This window comes from Ranitomeya variabilis, chromosome 7 (genome assembly GCF_051348905.1).
Source record: "Ranitomeya variabilis isolate aRanVar5 chromosome 7, aRanVar5.hap1, whole genome shotgun sequence".
Taxonomy (NCBI): Eukaryota; Metazoa; Chordata; class Amphibia; order Anura; family Dendrobatidae; genus Ranitomeya; species Ranitomeya variabilis.
This window is the reverse complement of record NC_135238.1, coordinates 177904384-177929523: the sequence shown is the minus strand read 5'-3', so window position 1 is coordinate 177929523 and position 25140 is coordinate 177904384. Positions and strand designations below refer to the sequence as shown.

General features: G+C 44.9%; 1 protein-coding gene across 2 annotated transcripts; it reads left to right on the top strand.

Annotated features, from left to right (window-relative positions):
* Positions 1-260: 260 nt before the first annotated feature.
* Positions 261-20647, top strand: TRUB2 (TruB pseudouridine synthase family member 2). 2 transcript variants are annotated; one of them, XM_077272363.1, is made up of 10 exons: positions 261-402; positions 2347-2490; positions 2568-2699; positions 2787-2861; positions 16857-16918; positions 17052-17133; positions 17364-17436; positions 17997-18133; positions 19144-19794; positions 20310-20647. In XM_077272363.1, exons 2-9 carry the CDS (start codon positions 2373-2375, stop codon positions 19428-19430), a joined length of 966 nt encoding a protein of 321 aa, XP_077128478.1. In that variant the 5' UTR covers positions 261-402; positions 2347-2372; the 3' UTR covers positions 19431-19794; positions 20310-20647. The 2 variants fall into 2 exon arrangements, with proteins under 2 accessions (XP_077128478.1, XP_077128479.1); XM_077272364.1 differs by lacking the exons at positions 2787-2861; positions 20310-20647 and having other exon boundaries at positions 263-402; positions 19144-19576.
* The last annotated feature ends 4493 nt before the right edge of the window (positions 20648-25140 follow it).

Genomic DNA, 25140 nt, shown 5'->3' with positions numbered 1-25140 from the left:
GCCCTTTACCCAGCCGCTGCACTGAGCGCTTTCCTGAGGACACTCCCGCTGTCAACTACGTCAGATGCTGAACTCCGCCTATCCGAGGAACGTCTGTTCTCAGACCACGCCCATCACTAGCTTTCTCTCCGCCCACTCCATCATCTCGGGGCTGAATCTCCGCCCATCGCTAGACAGCGCGAGATTCTTCTTCCAAATGCGATTGGTGGATAAAAGCTTTTCAGTGTCACGTGTGTAGTGGGCGTGTCTGTCTCTGTGACACCGGAAGCTCAAAATTACTGGTGATAACCAATTAGATTCTACGGAACCTCCCAGTAGTCGGAAGCTAATGGCTGCGGCTGGGGAGGCATGGAGACGAGGGTGACGGTCTGTGCTGGGGACACGGGGTCACTGTGATTGTCGGTGCGTATCCCGCGTGGGGCTGCGCTCCTCTCCGCGTCTCCCCCTCTGGTCTCATTGCCAGGTCTCTTCCTGTATGTAATATAGAAAGCTGTTAATCAAGCCGAGCAGCAGCCTGTGAGGGAAGCCCCTCCCAGCGGACTCCCATCCTGTATTGTCCCCATCCTGTAATGTCCCCCATTCTGGGCCCCTTCCTATAGTAGTGTCCCCCTCCCTATAATAATGTCCCCCATCCTGGGCGCCTTCCTATAATAGTGTCCCTCTCCCTATAATAATGTCCCCCATCCTGGGCGCCTTCCTATAATAGTGTCCCTCTCCCTATATTAATGTCCCCCATCATGGGTGCCTTCCTATAATAGTGTCCCTCTCCCTATAATAATGTCCCCCCATCCTGGGCGCCTTCCTATAATAGTGTCCCTCTCCCTATAATAATGTCCCCCATCCTGGGCGCCTTCCTATAATAGTGTCCCCCTCCCTATAATAAAGTCCCCCATCCTGGGCACCTTCCTATAATAGTGTCCCCCATCCTGGGCGCCTTCCTATAATAGTGTCCCCCTCCCTATAATAATGTCCCCCATCCTGGACTCCTTCCTATAGTGTCCCCATCCTGCAATGTCCTCCATCCTGTGCCCCTTCCAGGCACATATGTCCACCAATCTGAGCCATTTTCTCGTAGAAATGTCCCCCATTCTGCCACTCTTCTGTAACGCATAAACCCCCCCAAACATTCTTTTCACCGTACCCCTCTGCCACGATACGCGGCGTTCTCTTATGTAGCTGGTAGCCAACATGAGCATTACATGGTGTCCTTGCCATAGAGGGCCAGTGCCTGGCACGCTGACTGGCTGCCTTTGATTGGTTGGCCGGGGACATGTATTATGTCACAGGGACCTGTGCACCGCAGTGCAGTTCAGCTGAATGTGCCTCCTCAGAAATTGACGTCGGAGGGCATGTATTGTCACTAATGGTAGGGGGTGGGGTTACACAGATTAGCCTGACTGTCCTGCCGTGATAATCTGCCGATAAAACACTGATTCTATTGAAACTACAACACGCAGCCTTGCTAGTGACACATCCCTGGAATCAGGATCTCTTGCTATACATTATTCTGCTCTCAGATTATATAGCAAAAATCTGCTGACAGATTCCTTTTAAAGCACCACTCCAATGGAGGGGGTCAGTGCTGGAGTGGTGCTACTAACCTAAATTCCCTAATCTAAGTATTATACTCTCCTGCTGCCATCTTCACCTTTTATCAGCTCTGCTCCAATCTCACGGCGCCATTTTATGACGAGAGATGAAGTTCAGGTAGCATTCTGACAAACCCAGCCTTCCACAGGTCCGCTCCTCCCTGTCAGTATACTCTCTTATTTCCCCCCTGCCCAGGAGCTGTGATATGATCAGACCATGTCCCTTCACGGTCAGACACAGCCATTACACAGAACACAGCAGGGGCACATTTATAAAATTATCTCAGCACAGGAACGATATTTTCAAAAACATCCAATTGTAAAAATTATTTTTATTCCAAGATCTATTGATTACAATGTACTTTTATGGGAAAATCCCTTTAAGTAAAAAAAATAACTAATAATAATTGTTTATGGCTTGGTGCCTAGGTTACCAGCAGTTATCTTGCAGCGGTGGCTGAACATGTACAGTGCTTGCGAGGTCGTTTCTGTAGAGCTTGTAAGCGCTGATCTGAAGGATTGGATCACTGGATAAAATAAATCAATTAATAAAAAAAAAAAAAAAACTATCAAATTGGAGATATGAATGAACCAGTACAATGGCAGAGATTTTATTAGCTGCAACCTAAATACCTTGCCAAGTAGAGAAGCTTCCTGGCACCCAGCGTCCCGGAACGTACCGTGCCCGATCGCCCAGCTCGCTGCCATGCACAGTGGGTACAGATAGGAATAAGCAATAATGTGCTTCTCTTCTCAGTGACCGGTGGGAGATGAGCAGCAGCCATGGCTCTTTCCGCCTCTTCAGCATTCCGACTGTTGCATGGAATGTTTGCTGTTTATAAACCGCCGGGGATTCGATGGAAGTTTGTACGAGACACAATAGAGATGAAGCTGCTGCAAGGTAATTCCATGTTAGTGGAGACGTTCAGATCGGAGCTCTCGTCTTGTGCACAAGTAATGGTCCGTTTCTTCACATAGGGCTGAACTCGCTGAAGCAGCCGCCTCCTCGGCAGCAGGTCCTGTTCCTACCACAAAGCAATGAGAACAGTAGTAACCTGGAGCTTACCAAAGTGGCCACCTCCGTTCCCGTCCTGGCCGATCATGTCCTGGGTTAGTCCAGTTCTTCTAGGCTTGTTCCTTAGGATTACAGATATCACACCTATGTTATATCAGTGTAATGTCTCTCTGGTTTAACAGTTAAAGGACCTAGGTATACTTTCCTGAGGATCGGCGTGGGGCACAAGCTGGATACACGGTCATCAGGAGTCTTTGGTGAGCTTGACGTAAAATTGATGCACAGTTTTTACAGAAGGGATGATAAGCTGCACAGAGCTTCTCTGTCCTCATCAAAGGGAATCTTACTAGGATTTTTCTGCACAGGGCAGCAAAAAAGTGATCGAGACCCTGATTTCAGCGCTGTGAAACTTTCCTGCCTTAGTTGCCATAAAATCAGCTACAGCAGGAGCCCAGTGGGGAGTCCTGGTATTCTGGATTCATATCTCTGTGCAAAACATGCAGGAGGCTCTAAAATATAAAGACAGAAGTACTCCTCCTTCCGATTCCTCCCCGCCACTCCTCTTCCTGGGCCGCTGCCGGTCTCTGTGCATCCTTTTGTGGTCGGCAGGTGAGATCGGTAAGGAGAGTGTGATTTTTTTTGTATTGGGCCCCTTTATATTATGGCTGAACTTTTTACAATGAGCCAGGTTGTAGCGGAAAAAATCCATACCTTGATGTTAGAAATCATTTTTTTGGCATTTCTAAGCAATCCAACATTGAAATCTTATGCAAATGAGCCGCATGTGCGTCAGGGTGGGAAATGCACTTGCAGTTCTCTTGCCCGCCACCTGGCTCCTGTTTCAGTCTAGTTTTCTTTACCTTAGTGGGAAGCCGAAATGCCCTGTCTCCCACCACAATGCGCGTGTCGTTGTCTTCTTCTTCCATGACGTCCCCGGAAGAAGAAAACATCGAAACGCGCGTTGGGGTGGGCACTTTACTTTTACAAATGTTAAAATTAACCTACCCTTAAAATTAGACTGCTCACGTCTTTGTCAATGGGCAAACTTACAAAGTCAACAAGGGATCAAATACTTATTTCCCCCACTGTATAATGGGTTCAAGATCAATCCGTGAAAATCACAGAGCAAGTACGTGTAACGCGGACAGCTGAATTAGACCTAAAACTGGTTGTGGTACAGTCACATGCCATATTAGGTATAGTTGAGCTGGAGCGGTTGTTGGCATTAACACTATTTTTGGTGAAAGTCCTAAAATTAGATAAAAAGAACCAAATCAAATCTGTCAAAAGTATTAGTCTCTTAATTGACAAATTATCTAATATCACATGTCTGTGGCTTAAGTGTGCGACACTGCAGACAAGCAGCCATGTTCTTTTTGGAGAACAGTGGTTTCTCGTTGTAATCTCGCCATGCACACCATTGTTCGGTGTCCTCATGATTCTGGACTCGTAAGCATTACCTAATGTGAGCGAGGCCTTTATTTGCTTAGAGCTTACCTTGGGTTCCTTTGTGACCTCACAAACTATTATACTATTGCTCTTGGAGTGATCCATGTTGGTCAACCACTCCTGGGGAGTTTAATATTGGTCTTGAATTTCTTTCATTTGTACACAGTTTGCCTGTTTATTGGTGGAGTCCCAACTCATTGGAGATGGATTTGTAACCTTTTTCTGCCTAATGATCACCAACAACTTTTCTGAGATCTTAAGAAATTCCCTTTGTTGGTGCCATGATACAATTTCACAAGTATGTGTTGTGAAGATCAGACTTTAATCCCTGTTCTTTAAGTAAAACAGGTCACCCACTCACATTTGATTGTCATCCCATTGATTGAAAAGACCAGACTCTAATTTCTTCTTCAAATTATTTGCTAGTCCTAAAGGTTCACATACTTTTGCCACTCAGACATTTGATATTGGATCATTTTCCTTAAAAAAAATGACAATTTAATATTTTGACTTGTTTGATTCTCTTTATCTACTTTTAGGACATTCAAAATTTGATGTAATTTTAGGTATAAAAATGTTAAGACATGGAAAATCCTGAAAGGTTTGAATACTATCAAGCACCACTGAGTACTTTTGATATAGGCACCCATGTCAGATCTGTAGGTGTGCGGCTTGTCCGGCAATGATCAGCTGTTTGCATCTCTCAAGGCTGGATGTAAACCGTGTACAGCTCTGCCCAGGGTACAGCTGACCACCACCGGAGCTGCAGATGGCTGATTGTTAGGAGTGGCGGACCCCACTGATGTGATATTACCTTCCCTAAAGATGGGTCGTGTATGTATACAACAACAATCCTTAAATTCATACCATGAAATGTATGCTAGAAATGGAGGGAGGCGTCCTGTTATGACCCCAATGGCGAGGGTCTCAGAGGAACGTGGAAGTCTGCAGAATACAAAAATCCAGCTCATAGGGCAGTGGTAACTGGGTTGACCATATATCTACTCCTAACGCCAACACTAGAAGTAGCCGGGGATCATTCCTACGTTGATTCTAGATGACACGCGCCAGCCGGAGAATCTAGCTACCCCTAGTAGAGGAAAACAAGACCTTTCTTGCCTCCAGAGAAGGGGACCCCAAAGCTGGATAGAAGCCCCCCACAAATAATGACGGTGAGGTAAGAGGAAATGACAAACACAGAAATGAACCAGGTTTAGCACAGAGAGGCCCGCTTACTGATAGCAGAATAAAGAAAGGTAACTTATATGGTCAACAAAAACCCTATCAAAATCCACACTGGAAATTCAAGAACCCCCGAACCGTCTAACGGTCCGGGGGGAGAACACCAGCCCCCTAGAGCTTCCAGCAAAGGTCAGGATATAGATTTGGAACAAGCTGGACAAAAATACAAAACCAAAACAAATAGCAAAAAGCAAAAGGCAGACTTAGCTGATATAACTGGAACCAGGATCAGTAGACAAGAGCACAGCAGACTAGCTCTGATAACTACGTTGCCAGGCATAGAACTGAAGGTCCAGGGAGCTTATATAGCAACACCCCTAACTAACGACCCAGGTGCGGATAAAAGGAATGACAGAAAAACCAGAGTCAAAAAACTAGTAACCACTAGAGGGAGCAAAAAGCAAATTCACAACAGTACCCCCCCCTTAGTGAGGGGTCACCGAACCCTCACCACGACCACCAGGGCGATCAGGATGAGCGGCATGAAAGGCACGAACTAAATCGGCCGCATGAACATCAGAGGCGACCACCCAGGAATTATCCTCCTGACCATAGCCCTTCCACTTGACCAGGTACTGAAGCCTCCGCCTGGAGAGGCGAGAATCCAAGATCTTCTCCACCACGTACTCCAACTCGCCCTCAACCAACACCGGAGCAGGAGGCTCAGCAGAAGGAACTACAGGCACAATGTACCGCCGCAACAAGGACCTATGAAATACATTGTGAATAGCAAACGACACAGGAAGATCCAGACGAAAAGATACAGGATTAAGGATTTCCAATATCTTGTAAGGCCCAATAAAACGAGGTTTAAATTTGGGAGAGGAGACCTTCATAGGAACAAAGCGGGAAGAAAGCCACACCAAATCCCCAACGCGTAGTCGGGGACCCACACCGCGGCGGCGGTTGGCAAAGCGCTGAGCCTTCTCCTGTGACAACTTCAAGTTGTCCACCACGATTCCAGATCTGCTGCAACCTATCCACCACAGAATCCACCCCAGGACAGTCAGAAGGCTCCACATGACCCGAAGAAAAGCGAGGATGGAAACCAGAGTTGCAGAAAAAAGGCGAAACCAAGGTGGCGGAACTAGCCCGATTATTAAGGGCAAACTCAGCCAACGGCAAGAATGTCACCCAATCGTCCTGATCAGCAGAGACAAAACACCTCAAATAAGCCTCCAAAGTCTGATTGGTTCGCTCCGTCTGTCCATTAGTCTGAGGATGGAAAGCAGACGAAAACGACAAATCAATGCCCATCCTACTACAAAAGGATCGCCAGAACCTGGAAACGAACTGGGATCCTCTGTCTGACACAATATTCTCAGGGATGCCGTGCAAACGAACCACGTTCTGGAAAAACACAGGAACCAGATCGGAAGAGGAAGGCAGCTTAGGCAAAGGAACCAAATGGACCATCTTGGAGAAGCGATCACATATCACCCAGATAACGGACATGCCCTGAGATAGCGGAAGATCAGAAATGAAATCCATGGAGATATGTGTCCAAGGTCTCTTCGGGACAGGCAAGGGCAAGAGCAAACCGCTGGCACGAGAACAGCAAGGCTTAGCTCGAGCACAAGTCCCACAGGACTGCACAAATGACCGCACATCCCTTGACAAGGAAGGCCACCAAAAGGACCTGGCCACCAGATCTCTGGTGCCAAAAATTCCCGGGTGACCTGCCAACACCGAGGAATGAACCTCGGAAATGACTCTGCTGGTCCACTTATCCGGGACAAACAGTCTGTCAGGTGGACAAGACTCAGGCCTATCAGCCTGAAATCTCTGCAACGCACGTCGCAGATCCGGAGAAATAGCTGACAAGATAACTCCATCTTTAAGAATACCAACAGGATCAGCGACTCCAGGAGCATCAGGCACAAAGCTCCTAGAAAGAGCATCGGCCTTCACATTCTTTGAACCTGGTAAATACGAGACAACAAAATCAAAGCGGGAGAAAAACAATGACCAGCGGGCCTGTCTCGGATTAAGGCGTTTAGCAGACTCGAGATACATCAGATTTTTGTGATCAGTCAAGACCACCACACGATGCTTAGCACCCTCGAGCCAATGACGCCACTCCTCAAATGCCCATTTCATGGCCAACAACTCCCGATTGCCCACATCATAATTTCGCTCGGCAGGCGAAAATTTCCTAGAGAAAAAGGCACAAGGCTTCATAACAGAGCAACCAGGGCCTCTCTGCGACAAAACGGCCCCTGCCCCAATCTCCGAAGCATCCACCTCAACCTGAAAGGGAAGTGAGACGTCAGGCTGGCACAAAACAGGCGCCGAAGTAAACCGGCGTTTCAACTCCTGGAAAGCCTCCACGGCAGCAGGAGCCCAGTTAGCTACATCGGAGCCCTTCTTGGTCATATCCGTCAAAGGTTTCACAATGCTAGAAAAATACCGGATTACTCACCGGTAATGCTCTTTTATAGAGCCCACGACAGCACCCACTGAGAGAGGGGATCCGCCCCTGGGAACAGGAAACCTACAGAGAGATAAAAGGGGCGGCCCCCCCTCGCTCCTCAGTTGTTTTACAGAGAATAAGGAGGAACCGCCGCCAGGCTTATTAGTTTAACAGGTTCAGTTATATATACATATTTACAACTTCATACCATCTTACTCTATTATATACATCTCCCTACAAGACACCACGTGCAACTAAATAAAGAAAAGGGAGGGAATCGAATGGGTGCTGTCGTGGGCTCTATAAAAGAGCATTACCGGTGAGTAATCCGGTATTTTCTATTCGCCACGACAGCAGCCACTGAGAGATTTACAGAGATTATAGATTGGGTGGGTTAACTGAGTCAAGAACCGAAACCCCAAAGGTTAGATCAGAAGCAGCAGATAGGTCTAGTCTATAGTGCTTATAGAAGGTATTAGGCGAAGACCAAGTTGCAGCCTTACATATAAGGTGTATTGGCACGTTCGCTCTTTCTGCCCAGGAAGTCGACACGGCCCTAGTGGAGTGTGCTCCGATATGCAGAGGAGGATCTCTTCCCTTAGATCTGTACGCCAAGATTATAGCCTCCCGGATCCAGCGCGACAGTGTGCCCTTTGTGACTCTGGATCCCTTGTTTTTCCCCTGGAAAGACACAAAGAGAGACCTACTCTCCCTCCAGTCCCTAGTTCTTTCTATATAGGTTAGAATAGCTCTTTTAACATCTAGGGTATGAAGTCTAGCTTCTTCTGGAGTCGAGTGGTTCTCATAAAAGGTAGGTAACAAGATCTCCTGAGACCTATGAAAACTAGTGGCTACCTTAGGGAGATAACATGGATCTGTTTTTAAAACTATTCTGTCAGAAGTCACTGATAGGAATGGAGGATCTACTGATAAGGCATGGAGATCACTCACCCTTCTGGCAGATACTAATGCCACTAGTAATATCGTTTTTAATGAGACATGCTTCAGAGAGGCTGTCTGAAGAGGCTCAAAAGGGTTTTGTGTCAATGCATCCAGGACTAACGTCAGATCCCACTGAGGAATCTGTGGTACCTTAATAGGTTTTGATCTCTCGCAAGCAGAAATAAACCTAGATATCCATCTATTGCCTGCAACATCAGAATTAAACAGAGCTCCTAGAGCCGAAATTTGGACCTTTAATGTGCTAACCGAAAGTCCCAAGTCCAGACCCTTCTGTAGAAATTCTAATATTGAGAATATAGGAACTTCCGAAGAGAGTTGTGCAGTATGGAATTCAAGAAATTTCTTCCAAATCCTAACATAAATTCTGGTAGTGGAAGGCTTTCTACTCCTCATGAGGGTATTTATTAGCCCCCTAGAGAACCCTCTAAGCTCTAGTAATTGCCTCTCAAATTCCAGACAGTCAAGTTCATTCCTTTTACTTGAGGATGTAGGAACGGCCCCTGAGATAGAAGGTCTTTGGTCTGAGGCAGAATCCAGGGGTCTGAAATTGACATCGCTCTGAGCCACGAAAACCATGGCCTCTTGGGCCAGAATGGGGCTATCAGTAGGACTTTTGCCCCTTCTTCCCTTATCTTTCTTATGACCACTGGCAGTAGATTCCATGGAGGGAATGCATAGGCTAGGTCGAATGCCCATGTTATATGGAGGGCATCGAATATGTCCGGATTGTCCTCTCTGCATAGAGAGGCGAACATCCTCACCTGACGGTTTGCTCGTGTGGAGAACAAGTCTATCTGGGGTACACCCCATTTGGCTGTTATCAACTTGAACACTTTCCTGTTGAGCATCCATTCCCCCTGATGCAGAGTGTGGCGGCTGAGGAAGTCTGCACGAAGATTGTCTATGCCTCTGATATGAACTGCCGACAAGGATAGTAGGTGACCTTCGGCTAGCTCCATGATGTCTGAAGCAACTCCCATAAGATTTTCTGACCGAGTACCTCCTTGACGGTTCAGATAGGCCACTGCGGTTGTGTTGTCGGAGAAGACCCTTGTGTGAGAGCCTCTCAGCTGAGGGAGAAAGTGGAGCAGGGAATAAAATATAGCCTTCAACTCTTTTACATTAGAGGAATTCTCAAGCTCTGCATAAGACCAGAGACCCTGGGCTACCTGATCCTGAAAGTGTGCCCCCCAGCCATCGGGACTAGCGTCCGTGGTAACGTTAGTGGATGAAGTGATAACCCATAAAACTCCCTTAGATAGATTGTCCCAATCTAACCACCATGCAAGGGAGTGTATCACATCTGACGTTAGAACGACTGTGTCATCCAGCTTTCCTTCCCTCCTAATGTCCTCTTGTAATACAAATTTCTGTAGCCGTCTAGTGTGGAATTGCGCCCATTGGACAGCGGGAAGACAGGAAGTCAGGGAACCTAATAAAGACATGGCATTCCTCAATGACATACTACGCTTACTGATGGCTATACCCACTTTATGTATTATGGTGGTCTTTTTCTCATCAGGAAGCCTACATATCTGATCAACTGAGTCCAATAGGAGCCCCAGAAATTTCTGACATGTCACAGGCTGGAGCCTGGATTTTTCCCAGTTTATAATCCAGCCCAGTTTTTGCAAAGAAAATACTACTTCCCCCAACCTCCTCTCACACTGTAGGGAATCTCTACCTACAATCAACAGGTCATCTAGATACGGAATTACTAGTGTGTCCCTTACTCGTAGGAAGGACATTACCTCTGATAGTAACTTGGTAAAAACCCTTGGAGCCATGGATAAACCAAATGGCATAGCCCGGTATTGTAGGTGACAGACCTGCCCATCTATAACCACTGCTACCCGGAGAAATTGTTGGTGTAACTGGTGTATGGGGAGATGGTAGTAAGCATCCTTAAGATCCAATACTACCATGTAACAATTTGGAAACAAATTTTTAATAGCTGAACGAATAGATTCCATTTTAAATGTTCTGGGTTTTATAAAGGAATTTAATTTTCTCAAATTGATTATGGTTCTGAAAGAGCCGTCGGGCTTAGAAATTAGAAATAGGGGGGAGTAGAAGCCCTTCCCTATCTGGGATGGTGGTACTTTTATTAATACGTGTTTGGATATGAGGGATTTAATTTCCGTTTCAAGGGCCTCCTGCTGAGGCCTAGATTTTAAGGATGTAAGAAGGAAGGAATCCGGAGGTGTTTGGATGAAGTCTAAAACGAGGCCTGAAGATACTAAATTGATGGCCCATGGATTGACCGTTATTTCCTTCCATTGTTCTGCAAACTCTAGAAGTCTAGCTCCCACTGGCAGAACCGGGTCAACGGAATTTATCCGCTGGCTTAAAGGGACGTTTATTGAACAAATTTCCTTTTTGTTTAAATTCTTTATTATTATTCCACCGGTCTTTAAAGCCTCCCTTCTTGCCGAATGGTGGCTTCCTGAACGCCCTTCTGTAAGAAGGAATAAAGGGATTAGGGAACCCCTTCTTCCTCTCACCCGCCTTAGTGAGTATTTCATCTAATACTGTTCCGAAGAGGTACTCACCCTGACAGGGTATGGCACACAACTTGGACCTGGACTGGGCATCTCCTTTCCAGTTTTTTAGCCATAAGGCTCTACGAGCCGTGTTAGTAAGACTGGCCGTTCTGGCCGCTAGACGGAGTGAGTCAATAGAGGCATCAGAAATAAATGCCGCAGCCCCTTTAATTAAAGGAATAGCAGAGCGCAATTTTTCCCTGGATACCCCAGTTTTGATGTTTTGGTCCAGCTGGTCGAGCCAAACTAGCATAGATCTGCTAGTAGATGTGGCTGCAATTGCAGGTTTAAAGGCAGTTACACAGGCCTCCCATGACTTTTTAAGTATTGTGTCAGATTTCCTGTCCATAGGATCTGATAAGGAACCTGCATCTTCCACTGGCAGGGAGGAACGGCGGGAGGTGGATGCCACAGCCGCATCCACTTTAGGTACTTTGGACCAAGTGGTCAAGTCCACATCATCAAAGGGGTACCGCCTTTTACACGAGACTGGCACAAACCCCTTTTGTCCTTTACACCATTCTCGTTTAACCAGGTCCTTGATGGCCTGATTCACCGGAAACACATGCCCTTTTTTCTGTGAAAGACCAGCAAACATAGCGTCCTGAGGTGTCTGAGGTTCTTTAGACTCAGATACCCCCATAGTACCTCTCACTGACTTAATCAGATTATTTGTCTGTAGGGAAACAGACGTAATCCTCGTCATCCGAGGAGCCCGATTTCTGAGAAACGTCTGAGCTGACCTCCCCACTTTCTGCTGACGTGTCTGCTGCAGGTGAAGCCGCTTTCCTGGTTCTTTTCTCAACATTCACCGCCGGACTACCTCCTAAGGACTGAAGTTCTTCCCTGATTATGAGACGAATCTCCTTCATCCTGACCGAACTCTCCTGCTGCAAGGTGTAATCTATGCAACTCTGACATAATTTTTTAATATAGGAGTCCGGCAGGGGCTCAATACACATCGCACATTGCTTGTGCCTAGATTTCTCCGTCCGCTTACCCTATAAGATAGAAGTAGGAGAAACTACCATTAGCCCCCATAAAGCCAGCTACGCATTCACCCAGGAGTAAGGTTAAATACCGTCTGCCGGGTTGTACGATCAGCTTTCGGTGCAGAGCGGCCTGACTTTTTCACCGGTTTCTCAGCGGAGTCACTTCTCTTTGAGTGTCCACTGCCTTTTTGGGCATCACCACTAGGCAGGATTAAATCCTCCAGTGGGCGCTCGATATCCTCCTGGGACGACATGTTGCGCAACCAGGAGAGCACTAAACTGCCTTATATAGCACTGCCCGCTCACAGCTGCAGAAAATACTCCCCCTTTTTTTTTTTTTTTTTTTGTACCTGATCAATAGAGGAGATTAGCGATTAGCCCAGGTGTGTGGCCCGCAGTCTCCTTTTCCAGCCGCAGATGCTTGCAATAATTACCGGCAACCGCAATGGTGCCTATAGACGAGCCCAGGCTGACCTCGCGACCCCGGAAGTTCATCAAGCATTTCCGGGACGCCGATGCTACTGCGCATGCGCCGGCGTCTCTGCTACACGCTGTAAGACGCCTGGCCGCCGCACCTGCAGCTAGCAATTCAATACCTCCACCGGAGGGACCAGGAGGGGAACAAACCACCGGGGAGACGCCACCAGCAGCTCCACACCCCAGGAGCATTACACCATTTACCTGACCCAGGTCCGGGCTGGACGAGGTAGGTGCCGCTCCATGTTATCGGTGGGCTCATACAACGGTGTCCCAGCAGGGAGACCGTTGACAGCATCAGCAGATGAGGGGTCCACAGGAACATCCCCCCGTCTCTGTCTACCCGCTCTGGAGCCCCTGCCGCTCAGCAGAGTCGTACGGGCGGCAGTCCAGGCGGGTTTTTCCTCTTCATACTCCATAGAGTCTTCTCTGTGGGTTCCCATCTAGGAACAGGAAACCAACTGAGGAGCGAGGGGGGGCCGCCCCTTTTATCTCTCTGTAGGTTTCCTGTTCCCAGGGGCGGATCCCCTCTCTCAGTGGGTGCTGTCGTGGCGAATAGAAAATTAGCGATAAAACGACGGTAGAAGTTAGCGAAACCTAAGAACTTCTGAAGACTCTTAACTGACGAGGGCTGAGTCCAATCAAGAATAGCTCGGACCTTGACTGGGTCCATCTCCACAGCCGAAGGGGAAAAAATGAACCCCAAAAAGGGAACCTTCTGTACACCAAAGAGACACTTTGAGCCCTTGACAAACAAAGAATTTTCACGCAAAATTTTAAAGACCAACCTGACCTGCTCCACATGCGAATCCCAATTATCAGAAAAAACCAAAATATCATCCAGATAAACAATCAAAAATTTATCCAGATACTTCCGGAAAATGTCATGCATAAAGGACTGAAAAACTGAAGGCGCATTGGAGAGCCCAAAAGGCATCACCAAGTACTCAAAATGACCTTCGGGCGTATTGAATGCGGTTTTCCATTCATCACCTTGCTTAATGCGCACAAGGTTGTACGCACCACGAAGGTCTATCTTGGTGAACCACTTGGCACCCTTAATCCGGGCAAACAAGTCAGACAACAGCGGTAAAGGATACTGAAATTTGACAGTGATCTTATTTAAAAGCCGATAATCAATACAAGGTCTCAAAGATCCGTCCTTTTTTGCCACAAAAAAGAATCCCGCACCAAGAGGGGAAGAAGACGGACGAATATGTCCTTTTTCCAGAGACTCCTTGATATATGAACGCATAGCGGTATGTTCAGGTACCGACAGATTAAACAGTCTTCCCTTAGGAAATTTACTGCCTGGGATCAAATCTATAGCACAGTCACAGTCCCTATGAGGAGGCAGTGCACTGGACTCAGACTCACTGAAGACATCCTGATAATCAGACAAATACTCCGGAACTTCCGAAGGCGTAGAAGAAGCAATAGACACAGGCAGGGAATCCTCATGAATACCACGACAGCCCCAACTTGAGACTGACATAGCCTTCCAGTCCAGGACTGGATTATGGGTCTGTAACCATGGCAGCCCTAAAACGACCAAATCATGCATTTTATGTAAAACCAGGAAACGTATCACCTCGCGGTGTTCAGGAGTCATGCACATGGTAACCTGAGTCCAATACTGCGGTTTATTTGCTGCCAATGGTGTAGCATCAATACCCCTAAGAGGAATAGGATTTTCTAATGGTTCAAGAGTAAAACCACAGTGCTTAGCAAATGACAGATCCATGAGACTCAGGGCAGCACCTGAATCTACAAACGCCATGACAGGATAAGATGACAGTGAGCAAATCAAAGTTACAGACAGAATAAATTTAGGTTGCAAATTACCAACGGTGACAGGACTAACAACCTTAGCTATACGTTTAGAGCATGCTGAGATAACATGTGTAGAATCACCACAGTAGTAGCACAAGCCATTCCGGCGTCTATGAATTTTCCGCTCATTTCTAGTCAGGATTCTATCACATTGCATTAAATCAGGTGTCTGTTCAGACAACACCATGAGGGAATTTGCGGTTTTTCTATCACATTGCACCGAATTAGGTGTCTGTTCAGACAACACCATGAGGGAATTTGCGGTTTTGCGCTCCCGCAACCGCCGGTCAATTTGAATAGCCAGTGCCATAGTATCATTCAGACCTGTGGGAATGGGAAAACCCACCATAACATTCCTAATGGCTTCAGAAAGGCCATTTCTAAAATTAGCGGCCAGTGCACACTCGTTCCAATGTGTCAGCACGGACCATTTCCGAAATTTTTGGCAATACACTTCAGCCTCGTCCTGCCCCTGAGACATAGACAGCAAGGCCTTTTCTGCCTGAATCTCAAGATTGGGTTCCTCATAAAGTAAACCGAGCGCCAGAAAAAACGCATCAAGATCAGCCAATGCCGGATCTCCTGGCGCCAGCGAAAAAGCCCAATCCTGAGGGTCGCCCCGTAAGAACGAAATAACAATTTTTACTTGCTGAGCAGAATCTCCTGATGAACAGGGTCTCAGGGACAAAAACAATTTACAATTATTCACGAAATTCCTAAACTTAAACCTGTCTCCGGAAAACAGTTCAGGAATCGGTATTTTAGGTTCTGACCTAGGATTTCTGATAACATAGTCTTGTATGCCCTGCACACGAGTAGCCAGCTGGTCCACACTTGTAATCAAGGTCTGGACATTCATGTCTGCAGCAAGCATAGCCACTCTGAGGTAAAGGGGAAGGAGAAAAAAAAAAAAAAACTCAGAATCTTCTTTCTTATAATCCCTCTTCTGCAATGCATTAAACATTTAATACTGGCCTGGCAAACTGTTATGACCCCAATGGCGAGGGTCTCAGAGGAACGTGGAAGTCTGCAGAATACAAAAATCCAGCTCATAGGGCAGTGGTAACTGGGTTGACCATATATCTACTCCTAACGCCAACACTAGAAGTAGCCGGGGATCATTCCTACGTTGATTCTAGATGACACGCGCCAGCCGGAGAATCTAGCTACCCCTAGTAGAGGAAAACAAGACCTTTCTTGCCTCCAGAGAAGGGGACCCCAAAGCTGGATAGAAGCCCCCCACAAATAATGACGGTGAGGTAAGAGGAAATGACAAACACAGAAATGAACCAGGTTTAGCACAGAGAGGCCCGCTTACTGATAGCAGAATAAAGAAAGGTAACTTATATGGTCAACAAAAACCCTATCAAAATCCACACTGGAAATTCAAGAACCCCCGAACCGTCTAACGGTCCGGGGGGAGAACACCAGCCCCCTAGAGCTTCCAGCAAAGGTCAGGATATAGATTTGGAACAAGCTGGACAAAAATACAAAACCAAAACAAATAGCAAAAAGCAAAAGGCAGACTTAGCTGATATAACTGGAACCAGGATCAGTAGACAAGAGCACAGCAGACTAGCTCTGATAACTACGTTGCCAGGCATAGAACTGAAGGTCCAGGGAGCTTATATAGCAACACCCCTAACTAACGACCCAGGTGCGGATAAAAGGAATGACAGAAAAACCAGAGTCAAAAAACTAGTAACCACTAGAGGGAGCATAAAGCAAATTCACAACAGCGTCCCCTGGGGAAGCAGGGTGAAACACGTGTTGGGGCTTGGGACCCTCTGGTCAGGTGATCCTTAGTGTATAGGTATGGAACTACTATTGTTTACATTCATGTTATTGATATTTAATGATTTGGGTGTTTCTCCACATACTGCTACATGATGTGATGCACTGATGCAGTGGTGTCAGGAGCTGGTGTATAGAATACACACAAGTGATGTTATTAGTACTACTTAATTAATTAATTTTCTCCTCTGGCATGGTCTCCCTTGCATCAAACCTAGTTTAATCATTTACTAGATTCAATATTTTTGATTAGTAATTACATACTTATATTTAAACCTGCAATTTTTTATAAGCATTTTTTTTCTTATCATGAGAGTAGTAGATTTATGTCCTTATATAATGTACACAGCCTGATGCAGTAGTGTTCCTTGAGGTTTTCTTTTGCTTCAATTTTTTTATACTTTTTGAATAAACAATTGTGTTTATATTATCTGGAGTTCTTGTGCATCTTTGAGATTGAGTTGTTTTGTGTATATGTGTGCATATATATTTATTTAAACTTTTAATACACATTCTGTTATTGATTTTTCATGTTTTGTTTTTCAGTACTTGGGATTGGGACCGGTAACAAACTTCTTACTGACATGTATGACAACCATTATACCAAGGTATGATCGGATGTGATTTCTGTGTGTAGCTTTCTGATGTATTTTCGGATTTTAGAAGTGTATTTATTCTATATTTGCAATATTTTTATAATTGAATTTAACAGATATTTTACAATTCTGTTTCGTTTAAAAGGACTATACAGTGTCTGGTATGTTTGGTAAAGCCACAGATGACTTTACAGATACGGGAAAAGTTATCGAGAAGACGACGTACAGTGAGTGTCCGTAAGGGGTTATCTGAGAGTTGCCTTAGGGCATGTGATCGTTGCTGGCTTGTTTCTTTCTCCAGTGTATATGTTATTAGGACTGACATCGTATATATATGCTGGCTTCAGTGCTGCTTCTCAATAGCTCATGTATGGTCATAAAGATGATAACCTAATGGAGCACATTCTTCATAATTCCAAATGTAGTCTTATTTTATTTTTTTTCCCTTTCCCCACAGAACACATAACAAAAGACAGATTGGAGCGGGTTTTGGCCATGATTCAGGGGTCAAACCAAAAGGCATTGCTGATGTATGTGAGCTTACAATTAATTTTATGAATAGTTTTTTGTTTAATATTTTCTTCATACCGATACCTATGATATGTCGTGCGATTGGTTAGCAATGCCTTTTTTATCCGCTCTCTTACCTTTACCATTCCCAATAGCTTACCCTGCAGTGCTAGTGTTAGAGTATGTGCGCCCGTGTGCATTTACACAACATTGCGGTGGATGATTTAGTGTGGTTGCGTTCTACATATTTTCCATCATGGACCATATTATCTGGAGCATGAAATGCTACACGTCATATAAATGGGCACTTGTATGACATTCTCCAATTTTCCGCAGATCTTGGCTAGCATAGGCTGTCTGCTTCGTGATGTAGATGAACTTACACACGGACACCGCTTGTTACAGACTCATCTGTTCATTTGCAATTTTTGTGCAATCCAGAACCGTAGAATTGGTCTAAGAAGGCAGATTTACTATACCGCATTGTATTCATGAAAAGTGAAATAGAAGTCTTGTTAAATGTTGTGAAATGTTTCCTAGTCTTGTGAATCACATATTCTTTTATCTATTTGTGTTCTAGGCACAGTCAGGTCGACATAAAGAGTCAGGAGGCATATGACATGGCAGTACAAGGCCAGCTCCGGCCTATGGTAAAATCGCCACCCCTCCTGCTTGGACTGCGATGTGTTGCGTTTTCACCACCTGACTTCACTTTAGGTAGGGGTCTTATTAATGCCGTTGTAAGGGAAGAAGGACAAAGGTACAAGATAAAGAACAGTCTCATGCGTAGTTCTATGTAACAGTGAATATATGCAGACTGTAAGGGCTCGTTCAGACCAGGGCATCATACGTACATGTGCTGTCTGTGGTGAAACCAGATATCATGAATTAATATTATTTAACAGGTCTGTTCAGATGAGTATTTTTTCACATGGAGCAAGTGTGAAGTTTTTAAGTTATCCCCTGTAGGAAATTAAATAACTTGACGTTTGCTGGGGGTCCAACCACAAATGCAGAGAATCGGGTTCCAAAGAACCCCATCTCAATGAACGGAGGTCGATCACGTGGACCTCTGCTCCATTCTTTATGGGACTTCTGGAAAAAGCAGAGTATAGGAAGCCATGGCAATCCCATAAAGAAAGAATGGAGCAGAGATGCACATGATCGACATCCTTGGAAGACCCTTCCTCTGCAATTGATGACCTGCGGTCTGTAAGTAAACCCCTATTCTGTGAGTATGGAATGACTTCAGAACTTGGCACATACCCTTTAGGAGCCACATATGAGACCCTATAGATTAGTGGGCAGGTGGCCTCAATACATTAATGCCATGTACTATATAATAAATGGCAGAAGATGTATTTTCCATATACAGAGAGTAGCAGCCTCTATATATAGTATACATATAGGCATCCTGATACTGCAGGCTATGAAATATTAGGGAAGCAATGTCTTCTGTTCATTTGCTTTAGTCTGATCCAACTTGGTCATAAGTTGAAGGTGTCTTTGGAGTTCACCTGGTACATTTTATATACTGTCCAGGTATTGTTTGCAGGACATCACGGTGAAAAAGCATTATTTCCTCAAAAACTAGACCAGCCATGGTGTCCATACAATATTGTGATAAGTAGGTCAATATCACTGGATGATCATTTAGCCTAGAACAATATTCCTGGTGTGGATAATGTCCATATTGACCAAAACCTCACCATTTCTGTCTCATTCAGAGATCCAGTGCATGCATGAGACTCAGCAATATCTTCGCAAACTAATCCACGAGATCGGCTTAGAACTAAGATCCTCCGCCGTCTGCACGAAGGTGCGCCGCACACGGGATGGGCCTTTCACCTTGGACTGTGCTTTAACACACGGACACTGGGATCTGGACAGCATCAGCCATGCCATTAACGAGTGCAAACCTATAGCTACACAGGTACAGAAACCTGATGGCAGCTTGATCTGGGAGAAGCCAGACGACGATTCACTGGGTAACGTAGGGAGGAACTTGCAGTGATGTGTCCTGGTTATAGCTCTCATGAGCACTTCTGATCGAGGATCCCATCATTGACCAACACTTCATATCCAGAAAATCCTTGCTGCCTCCTCACTGTGAAGCTGAATAGGAGCACAAAGGGTATGAGCACCCAACGACTTTCAGAAGCCACCACGTTTCCAGGCAGAAGACGCTTAAGTAAAACTCCAGTGTTTTTTTTTTTTTTTTTCTAAAGAGTTCTTTTTGGTGTCTTTGCAATCATTTTTTGCTGCTGGCATTATTACTTTTCCATGCAGAAGCCGCCGGAAATGGCTCAAGTGACTTCTTTGTCACGTCTTTGGATACCTGCAGTGCTTAAAGGGAACCTGTCACCCCCAAAATCGCAGTGAGGTAAGCCCACTGGCATCAGGGGCTTATCTACAGCATTCTGGAATGCTGTAGATAAGCCCCCGATGTTACCTAAAAGATGAGAAAAAGACGTTAGATTATACTCACCCAGGGGCGGTCCCGCTGCGGTCCAGGTCTGGTGCCTCCCATCTTCATTCCATGACGTCCTCTTCTGGTCTTCACGCTGCCGCTCCGGCGCAGGTGTACTTTGTCTCCCCCTGTTGAGGGCAGAGCAAAGTACTGCAGTGCTTAGGCGCCGGGAAAGGTCAGAAAGGCCCAGCACCTGTGCACTGCAGTACTTTGCTCTGCCCTCAACAGGGGGAGACAAAGTACACCTGCGCCGGAGCGTGAATACAAGAAGAGGACGTCATCTAATGAAGATGGGAGGTCCCGGACCAGCAGCGGGACCGCCCCTGGGTGAGTATAATCTAACGTCTTTTTCTCATCTTTTAGGTAACATCGGGGGCTTATCTACAGCATTACAGAATGCTGTAGATAAGCCCCTGATGCCAGTGGCCTTAGCTCACCCGCGATTTTGGGGGTGACAGGTTCCCTTTAAAAGAAGCTCCAAAGACTGAACATGTGCACAACAAGACATTTGTACACTGTAGTGCATATGTTTATTCCTTTTAGCGCTTTTTCAGCACACCTGCCCGAAAAAGACATTGTTTGCACATATCCTTAGTGTGTTCATATTGTAAAAAGCTTCATATCCACGTATGCCTGGTCCCCTGCATCTCCTGGTTAAACAGGACGGCTTGTAACCGGAGCTACATTTGGGTTGTGTTTTTTTGTTTTTTTCTCAAGTTTTTATAAAATAAAAATATTCCGATGTATTCTGTTTACCTTCAAACTTGTCCACGACTTCTTACTTCTATAGGATGTAACGCACACTTTAGGCTGGATTTACACCAATGTTTTATTGAATTTTGGTTATTTTTGAAAAATGCTGCTTTAGATGTTAGATGTAAAGACGCGTGCGTTTTTTTTGTGCTTTCGCATTTTTCATTAACATAGTCACATGAGGGCTTGTTTTTTTTGCAGGACAGGTTGTAAATTACACCTTTCAGTTTTTTATATATGAATTGCAACTCTTCATAATTGTAAATGCTAAATTTTTCAGTGCTTTACCCCATTTATTATACCAGATTTTTTTTTTTTGTCTCTATGCCAAGACTGAAAAATGACAAAAGAAGGGGGCAAGGTTAACTTTTAGGTGTGAAGTGTGACTTTTTTCTGTAGGCATTTCTACGTAAAAGTCACAAAAAGGTCACAGTTTAGACAGTTCGTAGCTGATTTTTAAAAGTGATGGAATAAATACCGTACATTGTTGCAACCATTTTATAACCTGCATAAAAATGTGCAATTTGGGCAGAATTCTACATTAATGTGCAACATTTGACACATCGGTCATCTGCTGTTTTCTAACATTGGAAAGTATACCAAGTAGCAAGCATAAAAAGTTGCAATATCTGCTCCATTTTGCATTGGCTTGTGACATTTAGCACATTGCTCTAAGACTCTGATCTAATATAGGGAAGGACCAGAATAAATAGGTTTATTTTTTTTCATTATGTATGACTTGGAATGAGTGATTTTGAGTTTTTTTTAATTTTTTTATTGTACCTGGTCAAACAATATATTGCAGTACTGTTGTCCACATGCTGGGCTTCATTCAAGTGCGAGAAATGCAGACATGGGGTCTTCAGGAGACCCTTGACTACCTTGATTCCTTTTTCATCTATTGTGTTGTGGAGGTGGTGGGTCATCTGAATAAGGGCTCAATTCAGACATCAGGTTTTCTTGTACTAGTTCTACCTGTGGCTTTCATAGTTTATCAGGCCGTTTTAACACCTGTATATTTTTGCAAACCAAGTGGTCGGCACAAAATTACTTAAGACATTGACGATTTTGAGCCAAATCTTGGATCAAACTCACCAATGCAAATCTATGGGTCAGTGAAAATAATCATCCATGTGTTGTCCATTTTTCATGGACTGTTTACTTTGAGAAACTTCAATTTATTTATTTCCAATTTGGGATAAACTGATGAAGCTGACCAAACTGATTAAAAAACTGCTGAAATTCCGACTTTTTTTTTATTTTTTGCGTACGAGAAAAATCACTGACCTGTGAAGGAGGCCTTAGACTAGCAAACATCTGCGTGCTTGCCAGCAACCAAACCCTTTTCAGAAGAATTTAACTGATTTTTCAGACTTTTTTTTAGCAAGAAATCTGCTACCTGTGCTGTGACTATACCCTTAAGGCTTCTTTCACACTTCAGTTGTTTGGCGTCAGTCTGGTCCAACATAGTGACGGATCCGTCACAATTGTTGAGAAAACGGTTCTAACGGATCTGTTTGACGGATCCGTTACTTGGGGGTTGTCTGGGAAAAGTATCTACTTTTTGGAGCATGCTCAATTGAAAAAGCGGATTGGGGCGACGGATCCGCCAAATGACGGTCGCGACGGATCCGTCGCCCATAGGCGGCCATTCCATGGAATGGCGGACGCGACGGATCCGTCGCGAACCGCCATTTCGGCGCAGACAAAAAAAGTTATAATGTCTGTCTAGATGACGTCTGCCAAATTTCGACGGATCCGTCACATGGCGGATGGAACGGACGACCATCCGCCACAATCTGTCGCTAATGCAAGTCTATGGGAAAATAGCGGATCCGCCCCAAAAAATGGCGGATCCACTATTTGACGAAAACAACGGATTCAAACTGACGCCAAAAGACTGAAGTGTGAAAGAGGCTTAAGGCTACGTCCACCTGGGACCGAAAACTGTATGGCATATTTATCAAAGTATAACACTTTAACCAACACAATATCTGATGTAGCAGAAAAAAATATCAAAACGTCAAAATGACTGATGTTTCAGTTGACGCCTCAGTTCCCCCAAAATAAAGAGATCGATGTACCCCTAAATTGAACTAATAAAAACCAGAGCTCACCCTGCAAAAAAAAACAACCACAAGCCTTCACACAGCTCTATCAACTGAAAAATTCAGAAAATGGCATCACGAGCCAAAACATTAAAAAACTCTCTAAATATGCAGGACAGACCTGCAGAATAAAGTTTCCAAGTCGTTTTTAAAGCTCAGTGAATGACATAACACAATTAAAAAAAAAAGAAGCCAGAATTGTGTTTGTCCTCCAGCAAGATTTCTAAAACCTCATCAGAAAAAAATGCCAAGTAGAGGAGTATTTTGAAACCGTTTTTCATGTTCATTTTGGAGCAGATCTGCTTCAAAATCCTCCTTGAAAAATTAAGTACGGTAAATTCAAGCAATGGGATGTGTGCACGCATTTTTTTTTGCTTCTCCAGCACGTTTGCTCTGCAACCCGCCTGAAAAAGCTGCAAGTGTGGTTAGAGCTCCACGGCGACATGTGCTGCGCGACGCAGGAATCATAGTGACGCTGCAGTATCGCATCTACGACTTCCTATGGTGTCGCATTGTGTCCTGCAGCAAAGTCGTTTCCAAATGCATTGGATTTTCTGTCGTTGGTCGCAAGTCGCATGCAACATGTTTGCCGTAGACTTCAATGCAAGTCGCAAGCCCTGAGATTTGTGTGCAACCTGTCTCATTTACTGCAAGATCAGAGCTAAAAATTGTTGCGTGGTGACGGGTCGCAGATGTTTTTGCCGCATCACTTAGATTTGCTCTCGCTCGATTCGCCCCAGGCCTAAATGCTGAAAAGAAAGTGCATTCGCATTTCTATGTAAAAACGCTGTGCTGTGCGCACGTAAAGACTTTTCAGGTTCTCAAAAACACCGATGGGCTAAAAAGAAGCGATCCGATCATTCTTCAGATGTTTTCTGTACAAAAGTCAATGGGAGAACTCAAATGAAGCCCGGGCATCTGTCTGAGGATTTCTTCTAGCGGTTTCTTCATTGGTGAATGGATTTTTTTTTTTTTAAAAAGGAATATGTGGAAAATGCCAGCAAAAAGAAAGAAAACATTTCCAGGAAAATGCTTAAAAAAAACCTCCGTCATTGATCAGAAACGTTGCAGAAGCGCTCAGGAAACGACTAAAAAGGGCACTTTGGGGGAAAATAAAACGGCCAGAGAAAAGCAGCGGTTCTTGAAGTGTCGTCCTCTCACGGAGCTCGGTGGCTCTGCCAGTCTGAAAAAAATGTGTGCACATAACTTATCTCACAGAGGTTTTGAGGAGGATTTTAACACATCTGCTCCAAAATCCACATAAAGGGTATGTGCACACGTTGCAGATTCCATTGCGGATTTTTCTGCACGGATTCTGAAGAATCAGCAGGAAAACGCCCTGCGTTTCACCTGCGGATTTTATGCAGTTTTTGTGTGGATTTCACCTGCAGATTCCTAGTATGGAATACGTGTAAAATGCTGCGGAATCCGCACAAAGAATTGACATGCTGCAGAAAATAAACCGCAGCGTTTCGCACAGAATTCTCCGCAGCATGGGCACAGCAGATTTGGTTTTCCATAGGTTTACATGGTACTGAACACTGCATGGAAAACAGCTGCGGATCCGCAGGGCCAAATCTGCAACTTGTGCACATAGCCAAAAACTACTTATTCTTTCCATTGAAGCGTTTCAAATGAGGTTTAAAAAAAAAAAAGAAGTCATTTCTTCGAGGCGGATTCTTCATGAAATACGCTCCAAACTCTCAAATCAAAAGGCTGCAACAGTCAGCATGGAAACAAAACGCATCAGAAATGTCTTCATGAAAGGCTTCGAGGAAAAGGAAACTTGGAAAAAAAAATCAGTCCTACGTGGATTCCTCTTGACTGCGGCTATGTGCCCACGTTGCGTTTTTTTGTTTTTTTTATGCTATGAAAACGTTTACCAAACGCATCCCATTATTTTTAATGGAATTCCGCATTGCTGTGCCCATGCTGCATTTTTTTTCCACAAAAAAAATGCATTGTGGAAAAAAAATGCAGCATGTTCATTAATTTTGCAGAATTTCTGCGATTTTGCCGCTATATAATTGTATTGTGACACTCCAGAAAAAAACACGAGCGGATTTCCTGTGAAAGGAGTCCGTTTTTGATCAGGAAAGTTCTGCTCAGATTCTGCATCGTGGGCACATAGCCTAACTTGGTGCATTTTCTGCTCGTACGAACTCAGTGTGAACTAGGCCTATGGGTACGTTCTCACGGGACGTTTCTGCAGTGTATCACCAGTGGTGCTGCGGATACTGTGTGGATTGTATGGCCGTAGTCCAAGTCAAGTGAGTGCAGGGGCAAATAATGGAGTGCAGGAAGACATTTAGAAATACACTGCCGTGTTTGGCCACCAGGTGGCGCTAGCACCGGCACTCAGTCAGTTACATACTGACGTTACAGTTGGCGGT